Genomic DNA, 20451 nt, shown 5'->3' on the forward strand with positions numbered 1-20451 from the left:
TTAACTTTTTTCCATAGGTTAAAAAAAAATGTGAATTTTTTAAATCTATTTTATTTACTATTATTTAGGTTAAAGATGTTTGTTTTCCTAATGAAGAAGTGGCAGCCATATGGTGGGAAAAAACTGACAAATTTGTATCTCAAGACACAACTACAAATGTGTTCTTAGCGGCATTTACCACTGCTTGGGCTCGACTAAAATTATACTCCGAAATGGAGAAATTAGATCGCGCAGTATTATATCACGACACTGATAGTATAATTTACGCCCAAGACGGTAATAACGACCCACCCATTGGAAATTTTTTGGGTGAATTCACGGATGAATTAGATGGGGATACAATTACTAAATTTGTATCTGGTAAGAAACTTTTTTTCACACTGATAAAAAACTTATATTACATAAATTATAATTCTCAGGCTATACGTGTATACACACACACATATATATATATATGTTTTTTTTCCCAGGTGGTCCGAAAAATTATGCGTTTGAAACCGAAGCTGGTAAAACTTGTTGCAAAGTGCGTGGATTCACCTTAAATTTTCGGAATTCTCAGCTACTTAATTTTGAATCGGTGAAGAGTCTGGTATGTAGCTTGGATCCTAGTATAACCACCATCGAAATTGAAAACCCGATGAAAATATGCCGTGAGGCGAAGAGAAGAAAAGTCGTCAATAAGGTTGAGAAAAAGTTATACAGAGTGGTTTACGACAAAAGAGTAATACAATCGGACTTGACCACCCTTCCCTACGGTTATTAGAAAAGCTTCGTAAGTTTTATTTTATTCATTTTATATTGGTAAAATTTAAAATGTATGACATTATTGCATGTATTAATTTGTTCAACACTTGATTTTTAGGGTTCTTTGTCGATTACAAAATGTCTTGCCCTGAAGAAAAAGAAAAGAAAGAAAAAAAAAGAAAAAGGCCCTATTCAGGGCCACCAAATAATAAAAAAAGGTCCTTTTCAGGGCTACCAAATAATAAAAAAAGGTCCTTTTCAGGGCCACCAAATAATAAAAAAAAGGTCCTTTTCAGGGCTACCAAATAATCATTAAAAAAATTACACGCTTTTATAAGAAGTTGACATCCAATGAAGGAAAAGAAAAAAAATTAATGTTTCCCGACCCCTTCATTTTGTATATAAAGAAAGGTAAGTCTCACTTTATTTTTATTTGTAATAATGGAACTACCGAGATTGGTTCACCCTTCAACCTGTCTGGTCAGTGGCCCTACGGGTTCGGGCAAGTCGGTTTTCGTTAAAAAACTAATAGATCATAGCATGTTTTCGCCCATGCCTGAAAAAATTATTTATTGCTACGGAGCATTTCAGCCCCTATTCAATACTATAAAAGGTGTCGTTTTCGAAGAAGGCCTACCTTCTTACTTGAATACTATTGAAAATGCCCTTGTTATAGTAGATGATTTAATGTCCGAGCTAGGTAATGATACGCGTTTGAGCAACTTATTTACAAAGAGCAGTCATCATCGAAATATTTCCATCATTTTTATTGTTCAGAATTTATTTCACCAGGGAAGGGAAATGCGCAATATAAACTTAAATTCCCATTATTTAGTGCTCTTCAAGAATCCAAGGGACAAAAGTCAGGTGATTCATTTAGCCAGACAGATGTTTCCAGGTAAAAACAAATCCTTTCAGGAAATTTTTCACGACGCCACAAGCCCCTCCTTTGGATATCTGCTTTTGGATTTTCATCCTATGACAGGCGAACGCTTGCGCATGCGCACGGGTATTTTTCCGGGAGATAAACACTATGTATACGAACCGCGTTAATCAGTTCTTATCTTGTCTGCAAGAAGGAAACATGTCTGCAGTCGTCATCGATTTTCAGGGCTTTCAATTGTCACCCCATTCCTTCGTAGTGAAGGAATTAGCCTTTTACGATGTGCAGCATGGTTATCACGGTCGGTGGTCCTTTCAGCCTCCGCAATCTTGGGAAATCCTATCGCCCCGTAAACAGAAGACCTACGCGTGGGTTATCCGCAATGTCCATAACATGCCCTGGGAAAGTGGCAAATTGCCCTATACAGCACTTAGGAGCGTTCTCATGTCCCTGTTTGCCTCGTATGATGAAATCTACGTCAAAGGATTAGAGAAAGCCAAATTTTTGAAAAAGCTTTCCGGATTAAATATTTTGAACTTAAATGATCTGGATTGTCCTAAAATCGACAAATTGCAGATACCTACCGTGAATTGTCCCTTTCACTCGCCGCAGTTTCATTACTGCGCTCTACACAGAGCCGCAGCTTTTGCTAATTTGTATCCAGTATAAATAGCTCCACGTTTTAAATCCAAGTATCATTATTTGTTCGATATGCCGTCGCATACACACCTCCCATTAGAGCAGCTCAAACTTTTGCAAAAGTCTAAAGTCAAAAGACAATTGCTGCAAAAGTGTCCTAATAGTGTCATCAAAGCTGTATGCGAATGTGCCCTCAATGTTTTAAAAGGAAATGTACCCATCTCAAAACGTCAGAAGAGCAGATTAGCTCCTTACAAAAGGACGTTACGTCGACTGGGAGATAAAAGAGTTCCTCTGTTTAAGAAGAGAAAACTCCTCGTTCAAAAAGGTGACGGTTTCTTGTCACTCCTCTTACCTGCAGCCGTGTCTCTACTAGGATCCCTTTTCCATGGATCACGCTAAGAAATTTATCCTAATGCCATTGGATCGAGCACAAAATTTTTCAGAGGATCATGTATCGGAATTGGATCGAGAAATGAAGGCTATCCTGTCCAAGAAAATTCCAGACTCTGAAAAGGCAACACAATACCTACAAATTCTTCAAAAATTTGTAAAGTTCCCGGAGATGAATCAAGTACAACCCGTTACCGAAGAGTCAAAAATTATCGACAAACAACCTCCTGATATTTCTGAAGCTAATACGGAATCGGCTCCTGTCAAGCATAAGAAAGTGGCCGAAAACATTTTATTATTTTTAAAAAGTCGTCCAGATGTTTTTTCATGGACGCCTGCTAAAGAACTGGTTTTGCACGGCAATGTTCTGCCCCATACAAACATTGAAGTCCTCATTTCACATCTGATACGTAATAAGAAAATGAAGCCACCAGGATTTGAGCAGTTTCAATCGACGCTTAAAGAAACCAACTTTCCTGAAACTTTTGTAAAAAATCCCAATTTACACGAGAAACGGCAAATGTATGCTTTACCTGTAAGAAAAAAACCAAGACTTATGTATGGAAAAGGTTCCACAAAGTGGATTCATCTTTAATTGTAAATTTTTTTTTAATATAGCTTTTTTCAATAAATAGTGAATTTCTTTCACTTCATGTGTATTTTATTTTTCTTTTTTACAGCAGGTAAAGAAAAAAAATCTTTATTTTTTGAAAAGTGAAGGGGAAAAAAAATCATTTTTCTTAGCTTAAAAAAGTTTATTATTATTTTTTTGTTGTTGGATGTAAGTATAAATACATAAGCAAAAGACAAACACAGAAAATTAAAATTACATTTTTTTATTTTTTAAAAATTATATTTACAGCATATAATTTTTTCACAAATTGATACATTTTAAAATCATTTTTCTTTCCAGCTAGTGGAGTTACAATAATCTTCATACAAAATCCTTGACATCGCTTTACAATAAAATAAATACAAAATTGTCCACACACGTTGGACTTTGAAGGGGTATTGGGTTCCATAAAACATGATGAAACGTCTCGATGTATCTGGATATATCTTCTCCATAGGTTTCGGGTGGTAAACCAAAGGAATCGAAAAATTCGACAGTCTCTTTGTTTTCCATTTAGATAGCTAACCAATGCGTTCCTGTCTCGTCATGTTTATCCGTGTTGATCACAATTGCAGCTGGGAAACTTTGAAGCTTTGGAATTATGTCCGAGGGAAAAACTCCTTTAAAATGTCTCTGAGAACGAGGATCTCGAGAGAGTATTCGATGGATCTGCAGAGAATTCATTAGTTACCAAAATCGTAGATGATATTTCTAGATTTATTGATTTCTATTAAATTTTCAAATTCTGCATAGACTATTACCGATGTTGTTATTGGCAGAGGAAAACCGAATTTTACCTCCAGTCTCAAATTACTATGACGCACTAAATTCAAATGAGACCCATCACACAAATCAGGTGATAGATCGAAAAGAAATAAACAATATCCTTCTGGATATTCTGATCTCGAAAGATACAATCCCCGGTTTTCAGCATTGGTAAATAAATTCTGATAGGCACGAATGAAGGTTTTATTCATAAAATCAGGTTGAAGAGGATTATGAGGCACAGATTGCCCATCTACGTAAATGCCAATAAAATTGATATGATTGTGCTTAAATTCAAAGGGAGACTTTTTATAGTTTCCATTGAAAGCATCGTTATCAACGCAAGCAATAATTAAGCGTTTAGGCATCTGACCAGTAAAAATACTATCTTGGACAAAACTCATATTTCCTGATGGAATAGAATACACTTTGCAAAGCACTCGGTTGATAGGATATTTTGCTGTCGCTTTTTCTAAACTTTTTGCATGCCCTAAAATTACACCTGGACTGACTCGAACTTTGCGTACAAATAGTGAGGCATGTTCCAACGACACTTTAAAATTTCCTTCTCCCAATAAGCAAAATTCCGGTTTGCTGCGGATAAGTTTAATTTTCATGTCGACCATGTTCAACAAAAGTCTTTCTTGATGAAACATATCTAGGTGTAACCGTCCAATCATATCCACTGTAGCACTAAGTTTAAATATTTCTGCGCGTTTATTGAATCCCTCATTAGGTTGCTTATCAGTGGTATCAAAGACATTCATACGACCCGCAGTATCTTTAAAATATAATTCTGATGATAATTGAGAAGTTTTCGTATCAAAACCATGATTAAGTAGTTTTTCTATCATGGCTCTGTAAGGGTAAGTGTTATTGCTAGAGGAAATAAGTCTTTCATTTAAGCTGATATCCACTTGAGAAAAGAGGGAATGCAAAAACAAGTTCACGGGTCCTACCTTATCATCTTTTCCGAGAGAGGCGCCATTGCTTTTTAAAATTTTAACTTTGACATATAACTGAGTTTGAGATAAATCCAAATAGTCGTCACCACTACCCGCGACATTGAATTCGACAGGACTTCCATCTGTCACATTCGCAAGGGGATGAAATTCTATCCATTGTCCTCTTTCTATAACTGTTTGGGTTGGAGGTAATGTAAATAAATTAAGTTCAGATTTAGCGCATTCTGGTGAATCTTTTAAAAGGAATGCCATTATGAGTTGAAAATATCACGTCGTTGCACTTTCCTGGCTTTAGATGAAATGAAGCGTTTGGGAGACTTGCGCTTCCTTTTAAACTTTCCGTGACCAATCATCTCATCTGCTTTCTGAACTGCTTTCTTTGCTAATTTTTTCCCAGTTTCTTTAGATCTGGTTTTGAGGGATGTTTTAAATTTTTCCCCCGATAACACGTCGCTTGCAATTTGCGTTCCTGTACGTAGAGCTTCTTTTCCAACAGTTTTTGCTCCCTTAATTAAAAAAGGCATGGCGCTACGGAAAAGTTTCGCAAAAAATCCACCTATTCCGTATCCTTTCTGTAAAACCATTCCCTGATAATACGGCAGACCCTTTCCAGTTTGTCCCACATAATAATCCTCAAAGTCCTTGGTGCAACAAGCATATAGAACGAGCATTTTGATACAGCTTCTAGAACGTTTACGCTATAAATGAATATTTTTTCCCTTTGTTGAAGCTTTTTATAGAATCTGTCTCAAACGAAAATGGAGCACTATGAAAACTTTACCTCTTTGAAATGGAACCAGACTCCCCGAATGAGACCTTATTTCGATTTCAATCGTTTGAAAATGTTGACGAATCACTGGTAAATATAAAGGTCGAGAATAATGTTTGTCAATTATCTCTCCGTCCTTCCCTTCCACTGTTACAATTTTCAAAAGGGGAGCTTGTACATCTCCTACGATTTGTGGTTCAACTAAATCACAGTATACGTACATAACGGGGAAAAAACCGTTCGGATTCGCTACGAAAGGACTTTGGACATTTCCTTTGTAAACACCCGGTTCAAATCCTAAGAGCTCAGCTAATCCTTCGTGAAGAACCACTTTTGATTGTTCATCCGTCTTTATCGTCACTCTTTTCGTAATGTCATGATAAGAAAATTCAATTTTATTTTTATGTGAAGCTAAAGTCATGGCTTTTAATATGTCAGGTATCGTTTCATAATAACCAGGCGGAATACGCCTTCCTTCTAGTTCTCCATTGTCGACAGCAAAACCAAATAAATTGTTATCTTTTCCGACGTTATACCAAGAATGTGGATAAATAATATTTAGGAGCGCAAGTTCCCAATCCCCATTGCTGAGCTCAATAGGAGATGGAAGTTGGGTAATAAATCGAGAAATTTTATCGTCTGGAAAAAATTTTCTAGAGCTATCGCTTATGAGTGTTAAGTAGAAGGACATTTTCGTTCAAATGAAAAGTAAATACAATGCACACGTTTTTATATCATTTTTAAATTTGATACCCAAGTATTAAATTTTTCAGGGTAACCCTGAAATTTAACAAAGTATTCTGATTTTCCACGATGCTTTCTAGTCTTCAGTATCTTTTCGACAGGATAGTACCCACAGTCCGCTATGTTTTGTAACTCTTGCTTATAGAAGGTTCCTTGTATATCTTCTCCCGCTAAATCTTTCAGTTTGTAGACAATGGGAGTTCTAGGCACAATCTGATGAATGGTAAATATTTCTCTTGTCCAATTTTATTCATACCCCTTCTCGAAATGCAATTTATCGCGACGAATGCGCACCGTATCTCCAATTTTGAAATCTGGGGGGATTTCTTTCTTTACAGTCGATTCACCATATAATGTTTGCCATACTTTGTGTTGATTTTCTTCTGTGACAGAAATGGGTTCCATTTTTATACTGCGATGCCACGTATGATTATAACTGTACATGAATTTATCTAAGACGTCAATATATTTTTTTGTATTCATTTCCGTAAAATATTTCCACATTTTGGTCTTAAGTGTCCGATTAAAACGTTCCACAATGGAGGCTTTTGTTTCATTGTTGGTCGTGAAGAAATGAACTTTTTTCTTTTTCAGATATTTTTGTAAAAGTGAGTTCTTAAATTCCGTTCCATCATCCGTTTGTAAATTTTGTGGGGTTCGTTGCGAAAAGATTTTTTGAAAAGCAGCAACAATACTTTCTGCTTTTTTATCCCTAAGAGGAATCGCCCAGGCGTATTTGGACAAAATATCTATGCAGGTTAAGATATATTTAACACCCTTGTTTGCCTTTGCAAGAGACTGCATATCCACCAAATCTGCTTGAAATTGCTCATTCAATCCTCCGACAATCACACGGTTTCTTGTGAATTTATGTCTCAAAGGTTTGTGTAAAGTATATGAATCTTTTGTTTGTAACCATTTCTTAATCTTTTGCGTTTTCACTTTACCTTTCAAGGCGCGATGTAACGTGTTGATGCCGCCAAAACTACCGGGAACTTGTGGATCGTTATAAAATGAGTTTAGTTCATCCGCCATGATGTATGATTAAACCTATTTGATAAGTTAAGTGATTCATTTAACCGTATTAAAATATCTTTGGGAAATTTTATTCCGAATACAGTTTCGGACAGAATGTACATAACGAAAATTAAGAAAAAATACAGGAGCACAAAAACAACCTCCTCTTTTGAGAACGCCATCCTAAATGATGGGCGAATATAAAATGGGTGTCTTATATACCTCTAGGGATAGGTACGAAAAGAAAAAATTAAGCTACGGTAAAAAAATAACTTACTTTGCATCAGAATGGTTCGTCATAATTAAAATAAAATTCTCTTACCTTTATGTACTCATCCATTGGTAGCAATCACCTAAAAACCTTACAGAAAACATACACTGTGAAAAAAAAATGTGTGAAATAAAAACAAAGAATGTAACATGACAATTTTTTTTTCTTCGAGGGCACCTTTAAAATATTTACACAGATATTTCATTACATTAAATCTTCAAAGTACTCACTCACATTTTCAGGACAAAAATATTTCCTACTTTTCTGTAGGACATCTTTCATACAAACGTTTTTCAGAAAGTTCTGCGTCAAGTAATCGTGAGGTCTCAGAGCTAGAAATTGTGTACGTTCCCACAAGTTATCATAAAAAATGTGTACCAGTTCTTGCACGTTCTGAAACAAAGCTATATTCTTGAATGTTTCTATACGATTTCCAATAACTTCTTCGGCGCACGTTTCGGGTTCTTTCAAAAATCTATCGGGCATCGTGGTTAAGAGTTTCCGAAAAGACTTTTCAAGGATATCTAAAAGGTAGTGCTGTCCAAGACTTACATCCAGAGAACTGGGCAGATCTTCATCTGTAGGTAGGTCCTGTATATTTTTGTACACCTCAAAAAAGTCTATGGACGAATAAACTTCATCTGCAACGGCCGTAGAGATAGCACAATACTGTTTTATCATCTGTTTCCATTGGCTTCCCGTGATGATGAGGGATTTGGAAAAACATTGTCCGTCATGTGTTTTCTTGATCTGTGTGAAGGTAAACTTTTGAAAATCGGAAATTTCAATTGTGATTTCGTTCTCTGGCAAGAACTCGAGATCGGTCTTTGATCGTGGTATTTCGGGGCGCTGTATAACGATCGGTATTAGCGATGGCCTGATAGTAACACCTTCGCGTGTTGGGTAGAACTTTTTACCATATTTCTTGTAGCGACGAATATGGACTGATGTATGCCCGTTGAACGTTGAAGGAAACACGAAAACACAGTCTCCAAGGTAAAACACTCCATCCGGAATCTCATCTTCTAATATTACACCAGTGTTCTGAAAGAAGTAAGTATACGTAAAAAACATTTTTTTTACACAGAAACAAGATAAAAAATCACAATAACTAAAATAACATCAAAACAATACACTTACCTTAGTAGTTTCCACCTCCTTCAGTTTCTTACAGGAATCCATAGCAGTGTCCGAAGCTTTTCTCTTGTTGTCGGTCATCTTGAAGAAATGCGGGATACAAACGTATACGTTTACGCCAAGATAAAAAATCACGTCAACACCAAAGCGAGGTAAGGGCAGGACTGAAGTTGCAGCATACAACACGAGGGAATTTCCATTACTCTACTAGGCTAAGAGACCATGATATCATTTTTCAGCTTTCTGATTGGTCCACAGAAACGTATTCGTTCGCCTATGCGGATGTCTACCCAAAGGAGGAGTGAAAAGGCAGACGCCATTTTCGAACAAAGTCATGCACAAACATGATATGGGTGATGTCATTCTCCCCAAAGCAAATCTTTCAAAATGGCGGATTCAGAGTAAGATGGCGTTCAATCCAAGATGGCGTTTCAAACCTTATATACATAATTAAGAACCATTTCAACCAAGGAATTGGGGGGTATCGCCTAAAGTACTGGATGTGGTCCCCCTCAATTTCTTTTTATTCATTTTTGCGGGGACAGCGGGTTCGATTTCCCGTGGAAAGAAAATATATATTACTTCTTCATTTTTTTAACCATCCTGTTAACTTTAGTAGATGTTATGTACACTAGATGGCGCCAGCAGCAACATGTATTTAAGAAAATCCAATAATGTTTTAAAAAATACCGTTTTTAACTCATTCGCTGCAAATAATAAAATGATTTTGAAACATTCTTCCCATTAGAAATGAAATCACCCACTTAGAAAAATGTATTGAAAAAAAAATCATTAATTTTCTAATTTAAAAATATTCATTAAGAAAAATTAAAACTCCAAATGAACAAAAATAAATTAACACATAGAAAAAGAAAAAAATAAATAAAAGGGATGTGAAACACACGTTGAACGCTTTGTCATTTTTTTTACAAGTACCCATTTTTATACCTCGTCGCTAAGTAAACCGTGGCTCAGCGGTTAAAGCGCGTGGCTGCAGATCCCGACATAGCGGTTTCGGGCCTGGCTGGTGATTTTTGAATCTGCGCTCTCCAGCAAAAAAATAAAACCACGTGATTCAAAATGGCGGCTATTCGAAGATAATTCAATAAATAATTTAAATTAAATAAAACATTAATTAATTTAATAAGTAATTAGAAAGAAAATTAGATTAAAAAATAATCCAACATGGCGGGAGTCATTCAAGATGGAGGATGAAAGACCACGTGTTCAAAAATGGCGGACGAAAACCACGTGGTTCAAAATGGTGGATGGCAGTCACGTGATCCAATATGGCGGCTGTCTAGGCCACGCCCCTTTTCTGTGACGTCACTTCCGCCGCACGAATTACTCTGCCTACTACTTATAATAGTAAATAACTAAGATTGATATTTTAATTTAGATGAAAGGTTAATTTTATATAATACTTTTTTATTTTTATCATTTATATGAAAAAGGCTAAACATTACTGAAGGGAAGCAAAAGAGTAAATAGCTATTTCAGATCATTATTATAATTTATATAAAAATTGCTAAACATAACTGAATGGATGCCTGCATCGCTATTTCGCTACCGACTTATCGCTAAAGCATAATTTGATCTCGTTGGTTGTTTTCTATAATGAATGATGCGTTTCCTTTGAAAATATTCTCGGTAAAGTGCAGAATCGCTCACTTATTTGTTCGCCGCTTTGTACAAGTGTAAAAACAAATGTATTTTTGTCAATTTTCTTTTACGTTTTAAGTGAAAATAGCTCGATGTGTGCATAGATAAAATAAAGGGTGCGCGCAGTGCCATTTTTCTGCAATTCTAGGATTTTTTAGTCCAAAGGGATTTGAATCCCGAAGGACTATTAGTTTCGTTTTGGCATTTTGCGTCGGACGGATAAATGTCGGTTCACTTTTCAAACTGTTGCCATAAAATGTTAGAGTCCTGCATTATATTTGAAGAAATTAAATAATGAAAATCTGCGTAAATGTATGTATATTTCTCACATTGTCATAAAATAACGGTACATAGAGTCATCGAATTTTGAATAACGTAATCCTCCAACGAATATGAGCATGTGGAAGACCAAATTTGAAATTTGAAATTTGTTTTATGATCGATTTCCTATTTTTTAAAACTTTGACGAATTTTTGATTAACAAACTCAAGGATTTCAAAGCGAGCAATGGCAACGTTGTGCAGATAAAACATTTTTATCTCCAGCGCGTGAGTCTCTGTATCGGAAATTCTAAAGATATGCTCGTTTTAAAACTATTTTGCGATATTGCTGTTGCACTGGATCTTATGGTTTAAGTGCGAGGAACATGATATTTAATAAAGAAAGGTAACACACAAAATGTTAAAAAACGCCCCTTTGGACGTAATTTAAAATCTGAAACATTTCAGATTTTTTTTTTTTTTTTTTTTTTTTTAAGTGAAAATAGGTCGATATGCACATGGATGCCGAGTATGTGCAGTTCTTAAAAACGCGTCAAGCAGTGGATGATTCTGCACTTTACCCAAAGTTCTATTGCCGACTTTTCGTCATGGGCAATTCCCAAATTGTTAAATCCATAGGATATCAAAAAATAAATAAATAAATCAAAAAAGGATTCAAAAATTAAACTAGTATTTCAATGGCGTCTTAAGAAATATAGAACTATATAAACTTACGCAATCTGAAATCAGCGCGTACGCTAGATTTGGCGCGCTGTTTAATGGGCGCGTTTGCTAGATTTGGAGCTTTTGTGCATACATTTTCGCTGCAATTTTTTTTACGGCCCTCAAAACAGAATAGTACCAAATAAATTTAAAATAAATTACAAAAAACTCAGGGCTCAAACATTAAACTAAAAATTACAAAAATACAAACATGAAGTACTACAAAAATACAAAAATAATACATATGAAATATCTCTTCACTCGCATCAAACAACTGTTGACCAAGTAAATATATTTAAATTCACTAACAATGGAAGCATCATAAACTCACTAAAATATACAAGCTACTATCGTCATGAAATTTAACACACTAAACCACTTTCGCTCAATACTTTAAACATTCCACATCTCTCCGTCGACACATCCAAGAAACAACACTAAATAATTAACTGAGACGAAAACATTAACTAAATAAACCTAAATAAAAACATTCATAAATTATAAACTACACATCATCTGAAATCCAACATTCTTCCACCAACAACAGCTTAACCTCCTGCAAATATTAAACAGTAAAACTTTTAAAAGTAAACACAATATTTTAAAATTAAATTTCTAAAAAATCTTCTGGCTACACTAAACTCACACTCACTATAATCACCGAAATTAGCTCTATGGTTGTCACAGGAAAACATACAGCCGGAAACTACAACCAAATCGAAATCGCGCCAAATAAAAACTCTCTTCAAGTTTCGTGGTGAACACGCTTATGAAAGATTAACCGCGCATTTATTCGATTGTGGTTTATGCGCTATCGACAAAACTGATTTAATTCAATTATGTAAGTTTAAATGACATGTAGGAAAAAATACGTATAATTTAATATTCCGTACAACATCAGACTTTTTAGATCAAAAAGGTATGAGGAAGAAAGCGCATATTGGTGATATTAGTGATATTATTGTGATAGGCATTGGCTTACCGAGTAATAATCAGGACAGCTTGAAGTATATGCAAATGAATAATAATAATATTCATGTTAAAAAAGACAAAACAAAGAAAACTACACAATTTTGTTTTAATTTAACTGAGCTAAAATCCTTAAACACGAATTTTTAACTATGAAAATGTAGAACTTCCAAAGATCGAAAAGTTCATCATCTTATTTCACACTTCTTATCAAGAGTGACAAATAAACTCAAGACGCCATATATAATCCCTAGGCAGAGGTAGTCGTTAGGTGTGCAGTGCAAGCCGGACTAATTCAAAATATATAATGCAAAAAAATTATTTAAAATTTGAATAACTGTATTTAATTTTTAGCAAAAATTTTTAATGAAGGAAAAAATTAAAAGTTTAAAGAAAAATATCATTTTCCCCAATTTTCGTATTTTTTATTCTGAAATTAAAATTAATTATATGTAAGTACCCAAAGAATTTCCTCAAATATTAGCTATGGATATTAGCAAATGTAAAATAAATGAGCTAAACAGCCTTTTTTTATAAATTTATCTTTGCAAAAGTCGGTAAATTTCTAAACTGAAAGGAATTTCAGATAATGGAAATTCGTGTATGATTAGAGATATTAAATTTAAAAAAAATGTATTCTCCTTATTGAATGCATAATTTTCAACACTTCATATGCGTGAAATAGATCAAGAATGTGACATAAAAACATTATTTCATTATAAACCCATTAAAAGAAAACCAGTAATAAAGAAATGAGGCTTTCCCCCACAAAGATGGGAACTGCATTTGACGTTTACTCTTTAAGAAGCAATTTAAAAATATTAATATAAAACTTTGAGTTGCCCACGAATATACAGGAAAAACAGTTGAAAATATATACGAATGAAGGGAAAGAAATCTCTTAAACTGATAAATATTGTATATTGTTCAGATGACATTGAATGATATTCATGTCATGATAATTGAATATCATATTCTCTTGTATCACGTCATTCCAAGATCTTTTTTTCTTTAAAAAATATTTTCGTACTTATGCATTCCGACATGTTAGCTTTATTTTTCAGCAGCATAAAGCATATGCTTCTAAATTATTTTTCTACTTCTACTAGAATGGCTCAGTTATTTCTTTTTCTCTTAAATGTCTTTTCTGAAGAAGACGTTGGATGAATTTTTATTAATCATTATTTAATTCTTTTGACAGGTATAAAATTAAATTTCAAGGAATAAAGAATGCCATTAGTTAAGTTAATAGAATTAAAAAAAGAAAGAAAAAACTGTTTTAATGATAAAAGCATTAGCAAAGAACAGATTCTATATCTTTTAGTGTTAAAGTTATACTTTCAGGATAGCTTTAGGAAGTTTTGGTTCAGAGTTATGCAGCTTTTTGTGCATATTTCAAATGCAAAGAATTTATCCTAATGTTCAAGATAACGTTTCAAAGAAAAATAATGTATGGAGGTATATTTCTTCACATTTCAAAATCAGAAATTACGAAAAGTTAGCTTTAATAATGTCTTCCTTGGGTAAAAACCGTTTCTACAAACTGTTATCAGTTTTCCACGAAATTTCTCTCAAACAAGATTGTAATGTAGGAAAAATCAAATACCATTCTAAGAATTTAAATTCCTATTATTCATCTGATGCCCCAAAGGTACAAAGAAAACTTTCTATACATAAGGTATAGATGGAACTAATTATTACCTAGTCATACGCATTGAATTCCTAATATTTGATAAGAAAATAACGAAACATCAATTGATGTGTGTGTGTGTGTGTGTATTTAATTATGGCAAAGTACACTAAGGCTATCTGCCTAAGGTGAGGGATGCCTTCGTGGAGGACTTTCTAAGGGAACTGGCTCGTATACACGTTACACATGGGGAAAAACCACAAAAACACCCATGCAGCCAGCCCGTTCGCGGGATTCGAACCTCGGATCGAACTACCAGTGTTCAGCGACTTTACCGCTCGGCCGCTGGTGGGCCCTGAAACATCAATTGAATAACGACTTACATGCATATAATAAATTATATTTTAAAATGATTTCCAAGTTTTGTTACATTTTATCTCATTAAAATTTAAATAAGCATGAACTATTTTGAAAACTCATGTCATACTTTTGTAACTGGGAAACTTATATTCCGATATCAAGTATTAATGTAAGGAATAAGATATAATTCCTTCAGGAGGAGAAACACAATGAATAAATAGGAATTCGATAAACCTTTGCGTGCTTTAATGAGGACAGAATAATATAAGAAGGAACCAATCCTTTAATAATTTTATCAGGGTTATTATTGAAACGAGCCTACTAGCTACCAGTTGGTCAAGACTCAATCTGAATTACTGGTATTTGAGCTCGAGATTGACTAGCCGAATGGGTTGTTTCATGTCCTTTTTAATTTGTTCTCTTCCTCCATGTGTAAAGTAAATAATTCTTCCTCAAAACGTGAGGAGGCAGGCATTCATCACCTAAAGGTAACCCTTGTCAGTTTATCATTTTCAAACATATAATTAAGTATTATAAGCGGCAGATTAATTTCCGCAATCAAAATAATATCAGATTTATTTCCAAAACTCTAATTAATCACACATTATAAAATGTATTTTTATTGAGGATTTTCGCAAAAGCTTTGAATAAATCTTTAAAATGTTGATATGGGTATTTAGTAAATTTTAACATCATGCGTATTTTGATGAAAGTAATATTTTGATTAAGCTTACAATTAACTTGATTTTCGAAGACAAAAAAAGACTGTTAGCATTTTTATTCTTGTATTTATGAAATACACACCGATTTTCTGTTAAATATGCTATTTACTGGATTCATTGATCCACCAGCGCCGAGTGGTTAAGACCGCTTAACGTAGTTGTTCAACCCCGGTTCGAATCCTGGAGAATCGTCTGGCTGCAAGTGCGTTTTCGTGGTTTTCTCTATATGTAACGCAAAGAGAAGCCAGTTTTGCCTTAGAGTGTCCTCCCTAAAGTATCTCTGTCCATAAGCAAGCCTTTGTGTGTTTTGACATATTCAACTAACCGAGTAACCAAGTCTGTATATCTCTGGAAGGGCTAATAAAAAATAATAAAAGAACATATGGAACATTGTAGAAGAAAATAGAGTTTTGTAGAAATAGTTTTAATAGACACCACTCACATCCTAGTTTATTCTCCTTTTCCTTACACTATACATTCATTTTAGCACTACATCCTGTTTTTATGATAAATGTATTAATAAAACTCAAAATCTGTTTTCTGTTGAAGAAATAAAAAACTGTTAAACGTTATTTTTATTCTTATTGAATTATGTAAAAGCAGTTGTGAGAAAACGTATCATTATTAAACACATCATCGTCATAATTCCATATTATAAGATGGTATTTTAATGGAAAAATTATTCTCAAACAAAAATCATTAAGAGACTACAAAATAAACGCTCTTAACACAAGAAAGAAAAATTAACCAACTTTGCTGTAGGTCGGCTCTTCTAACTAGTCCTAATTAGTCTAAACTTTAAGAATATGAGAAATTTCAATGCATAACCATTTCTAAGACCACCTTTGCAATGATTTTGCAGCCGTATTTTCCATCACATCTGTTATAAATGTTTAACATTTTACATTAATTGAGCAAAATTTCACGCTTACCGTCAATTCTTTTGAAAACCATATAAGGTATTTCTCCCACTTTCCTAGCGTCCTACGTGGTGTAGTGGTTCTGCACGGTGGGCCGGTATTCCAGAGGTCCGTGGTTCGAATCCCGGCGAAGGCGGTTGCAAATTTTTCATCTCTCTGGCTTCCAAAAAAATCCTAATGTCTCTACAACCTTATGCCAGTGAAAAATGCTTCACAATTCTACAACCCCATCTTGATAAGCCTAGTGAAACATGGAACATGTTTCTGCCTCCATTTTGCTTAAGTTCACATTTTTGTTGCGTACTGCAGCTTTATTGCTACTAGAATTGTAAACATTTTTTTTTTTCTCACAGACGACGCTAATTTTGATCACGTTTTTAAAAAAATGTACATATTTCAGGGATCGGTTATTGGTTTTTCTTTTTATTTACAACAAAAGTAAGCAAAAAGAAGCTCAAAGAGTTATTTAGGCAACTCCGTTTCAATTACTTTTAAGTAAAACCGTAAATCTCACTATATGTATTTCAACATTCACATATCTGTATTAATAATTAAATTCGCAAGTTAAGGAAATTTATATTTGGCATCAATTCAGTTTTGGGAATGTATCTAAAAGTGACAACCTAATAGCAAAATTAAGATAATGATTTTTTTAAATTGAACTGGTTGATTTTATACCTGGGACACGTAACTGTTAATGATTTCAATAGATTTAAACAAATTAATCTTTTATCAGACTAGCAAGAATTCAGAGAGCTGCATATTTGAAGAAGATCTGACGTTTCACAGCAGACAGAAAATGACAGATGAACATCTGAAAAGATTTTAGGGCTCTCGTGTGGAATTGGGTGCTCCTTCGATTAGCGACAAAAATTTTTTTAAATTTTGGCGATGAAATCTTATTTCTGGTTACCATGAGAATTTTAACTTTTTTTTTTAGCTTCCTGATTTTTTTTAAATGAAAATAGATTGATGTGTACATGGACAAATTTAAAGCAGTGTGCAGTGCCTAGTTTGTGCAATTTTAGGATGCTTTTTTAAGTGAAAACAGATCGCTGTGTACATGGACACAGAGTTTGTGCAATTCTTTGACTTCTTATTTTATTTTTGTGCAGCGGTCATCTGGAAATTGTGCCTTCCTAGCGCTGATCTTGACGTCAAAACAGAATCGCCAAAAACAAAGGGGCACCCAATTGTAAACTTTTACCGATTTTAGTAATCTTGACACAGAAATATATTTGAGGCTACTCTAATTCGGATACTTTGCTCAGTTTCAAATTTCTGTTTGCGATATGTGGTGTCCTAAAAATAATATATATTCACATTTTGAATAGTTATTGCAATTGTATCTCCTGTGATAAACTAAATGAGTTGACCAAGAAAACGCGAACAAATTTGTTAACGCTAATTACTAATAGTGTATTACTGGCATAGTCTGGCATTTAGCCTTAACAGAATCCAATGACTAAAGGTTTGTTTTTGTTTACAATAGGTTGCGCTGTATTCTGAGTTAACATATAGAGTCATTAAGATTTTTCTGAATGCAGGTTACAGGAAAACTGAGCAATGCCCTCGCCGGGACTCGAACCTCTGACCTCTCGAATACGCGCCGCGTGTGCTGCCCATTATACCACGAAGGCATGCTAAGAAGGCGGGAGAAACACCTTATAAACATGCCGCCTAACATTCAGATTCCAACTTAATAAATTTAAAATATTTTTTAACAGATTTTAGAATAACTAAACAGTCCGAATATGAAAAGCTAATTGGTAATTTTCCATCATGGCATACGTATTATAAAACAATCTGTAATCATTATAACATAAATTCATAGAACATAAATTCAGTCACTATGTTACAGTCTTAACTTCTCTTTTAAAATAGTTCCATTTTCAACACAGAGTATAATTTTCAATAAGAACACAATAGTATAACTCTAAGCAATGTTATCCTTTATAACCAATGAACAAGTTTTACTGATACATCGAATATATACACAATTTGATGTTTCCACTTTAACAACTTGTAACGCTCTAGTATGTTAATTCAACTAGTTTCTGTTTCGGATCTTCACTGTCACTTTTCCCTTCCGGTTTATCGCTAGAATGCAAATTAAGTCACGTGTATTTAAGGTGAGGTTTTGGGATTATAAGACAGATTGTAAGACGTTTTCTGCCTCTCGTGGCCACGTTACTAGGTTAGTTAGATCATGTGAGATTTGTAATATTCGGTCTTGCATTATAACTACCTATTATAATTATTTTTGCTTTATATTTCACGACATTTATATAACTATGCAGGTTACGTTTGTGAGCCAACTTCGTATTAAAATGAACTATGTAGCCTTCGACTACTAGCTTGATTTAAATTTGAATTTACTCTTATTTTAACTTATCTCGCTGCAAATTGTTGTCTGAATTATAAGCAGGAGAAGTGAAATTTATGTTCAAATTCTCATTCAATAAAAAAATTTTTTTAAACATTCTCAAATCCTGCCGTTAACGTTTAGACTCAGAGATGATTAGCTGTCAGTTTACCTGCGCTTTTCATTTTTAATAAAAACGGTTTCAGCGATTAGTTTTTTTAATTGAGACGAATACAGCTTGGACGTTTCTTGCTTTGGAAAAGACAATAAGAATATTTTCTTGATTTATTCTATCTTGATAATTTTTTGAGAAAGGACACAGGTGCTTCAGTACTGTACTTTCAGTATGTTTAACTGACTGGCAAAAATTTTAAAATCACCCAATTCGCAATCGGGCTGCGCCAAGAGAGTGAAAGACCCTGTAGGAAAGAGATCTTTCTTCTATGGAAACAACTTCTTGTTTTAAGCACGTAATTCTTTTTTGCCAAAAATTAGTAATTTTAAATATTTGGGATGAAACCGATTTTCATAAACGCGCTTATCTTTTACTTGTTTATATTATTTCAAGGTACGAGTACTATTCAGCACAATGATGAAATCAAAAATATTAATTTTTTAAGTATGGCAGTTAGTTATTACTTCCGAACCTTCAATATTATTATAGATAATCTACCACTACGTAAAAAAAACTCTTATTTTGGGAGCAAATACAGCTTCAGTGTTAGATTAAGGATATTTTAATATCAATACAAGTGATCCTGTATTGATAGCTTCAGTGATGTGGTAGCTTCAGTGATGTGGTAGCTTCAGAAATTTCATTAGGATCTGAAGTTAGACACAACTATAATGTTCTTTTCTAGGCCGTCTGAAAGTCAAGAATTTTCATTTCATTGGACCATCTCTCTGCCTGTTCCCAATTTTATTAAATAAATAGAATGTTCTGAGAGTCTTGAGTATCAGACTATGTTCCTTGAATGGAACATATTCTTTCCTTTCCGAGCAATTCATTTTCCCCGAATCATATTCCTATTAAAAATGAAATTATAAGCTTTCCTCGCCTTTTTCCCCACAACCCTTTTACAATAAAACTACTTAGCAGTAAAAAGCAAAACTGTCTGTAAATTCATACAAAATTTTATTCGTAGAGATTTTCCAAATTAAGTTCAAATCAAACATTTAATTAGATAGTTGTAAAAGAATAAAATTCTGCATTCTTCGGAGCTTTGCGCAGCTTGTAGGTTTTACAGGAATTGTCAAGTCGTATCAAATTCTGCATAACTTGTTAATGGCAAAACAAATACATCACGAATAAAATGTTCATTAATTTAAAAGCTTTCTACAAATATTAAAAGAATTTCTTCTTCTTCTTAAAACTGGCTTTCTACTATAACGTTGCGTGCCTCTAACTAGCACGCAACCTAGAGGTGACTGTGAAAGCTTGTATAAACCACAGAGTCTTATAAAGGGTTTATGTCCCTTTTTATTCAACGTACTAAATTACAATTGCGTCCTCTTGACGCTTACAACTGTGCCAACTAGGCAGTCAAATAAAAATAAAAACCTGAAAAGAAAGTAAAGACAATATTCTAACTACGAGGCTCTCTAAAATAACTAACTCACCGCGTTTTACAAATACCGCAGCTAATTCAGCAGACTTGAAGCTCACTGGAACAATTGCAACTACTTCCCGCCAAGCACATAGGCCGCAACGCGGGGTTCTTTAATTCTCGATTTCTACCTCCGCGCTCGCGAAGTAAAAATAACTCTCTCACCGAACTCGTTTCCTTCTATTTAAATCATACTACTTCCGCTGATAATTTGAATGCTTGCGCGTTCTACTCAAATTTACATATTCTGGCATTGGCAGTTCCAGGGGAAAGTAAGGCTTGACAGGAAAGAC

At 34.1% G+C, this 20451-nt stretch overlaps 2 protein-coding genes across 2 annotated transcripts; both read right to left on the reverse strand.

The window, feature by feature from the left end:
• Window positions 1-3955: 3955 nt before the first annotated feature.
• On the reverse strand, window positions 3956-5254 carry LOC146997824 (uncharacterized protein F54H12.2-like). Its single transcript, XM_085814408.1, has one exon. The coding sequence runs from the start codon at window positions 5252-5254 to the stop codon at window positions 3956-3958; it is 1299 nt and encodes a 432-aa protein (XP_085670534.1).
• Window positions 5255-7975: 2721 nt separating this feature from the next.
• On the reverse strand, window positions 7976-9077 carry LOC146997825 (uncharacterized). The gene is made up of 2 exons (XM_085814299.1): window positions 8944-9077; window positions 7976-8847 (listed from the first exon to the last, which is right to left on the reverse strand). Exons 1-2 carry the CDS (start codon window positions 9019-9021, stop codon window positions 8008-8010), a joined length of 918 nt encoding a protein of 305 aa, XP_085670425.1. The 5' UTR covers window positions 9022-9077; the 3' UTR covers window positions 7976-8007.
• Between the last annotated feature and the right edge of the window lie 11374 nt (window positions 9078-20451).

Source organism: Stegodyphus dumicola, chromosome 4 (assembly GCF_044657685.1).
Source record: "Stegodyphus dumicola isolate Sdum_Otavi_A_Nest chromosome 4, ASM4465768v1".
Taxonomy (NCBI): domain Eukaryota; kingdom Metazoa; phylum Arthropoda; class Arachnida; order Araneae; family Eresidae; genus Stegodyphus; species Stegodyphus dumicola.

Bases quoted from the DNA above. Each gene is read 5' to 3' on its own strand.
- LOC146997825 (XM_085814299.1), bottom strand. From the start codon at position 9,021: ATGACCGACAACAAGAGAAAAGCTTCGGACACTGCTATGGATTCCTGT. The intron at 8,848-8,943 runs GTAAGTGTATTG...TACTTCTTTCAG, and splicing joins AGGAGGTGGAAACTACTAAG to AACACTGGTGTAATATTAGA.
- LOC146997824 (XM_085814408.1), bottom strand. From the start codon at position 5,254: ATGGCATTCCTTTTAAAAGATTCACCAGAATGCGCTAAATCTGAACTT.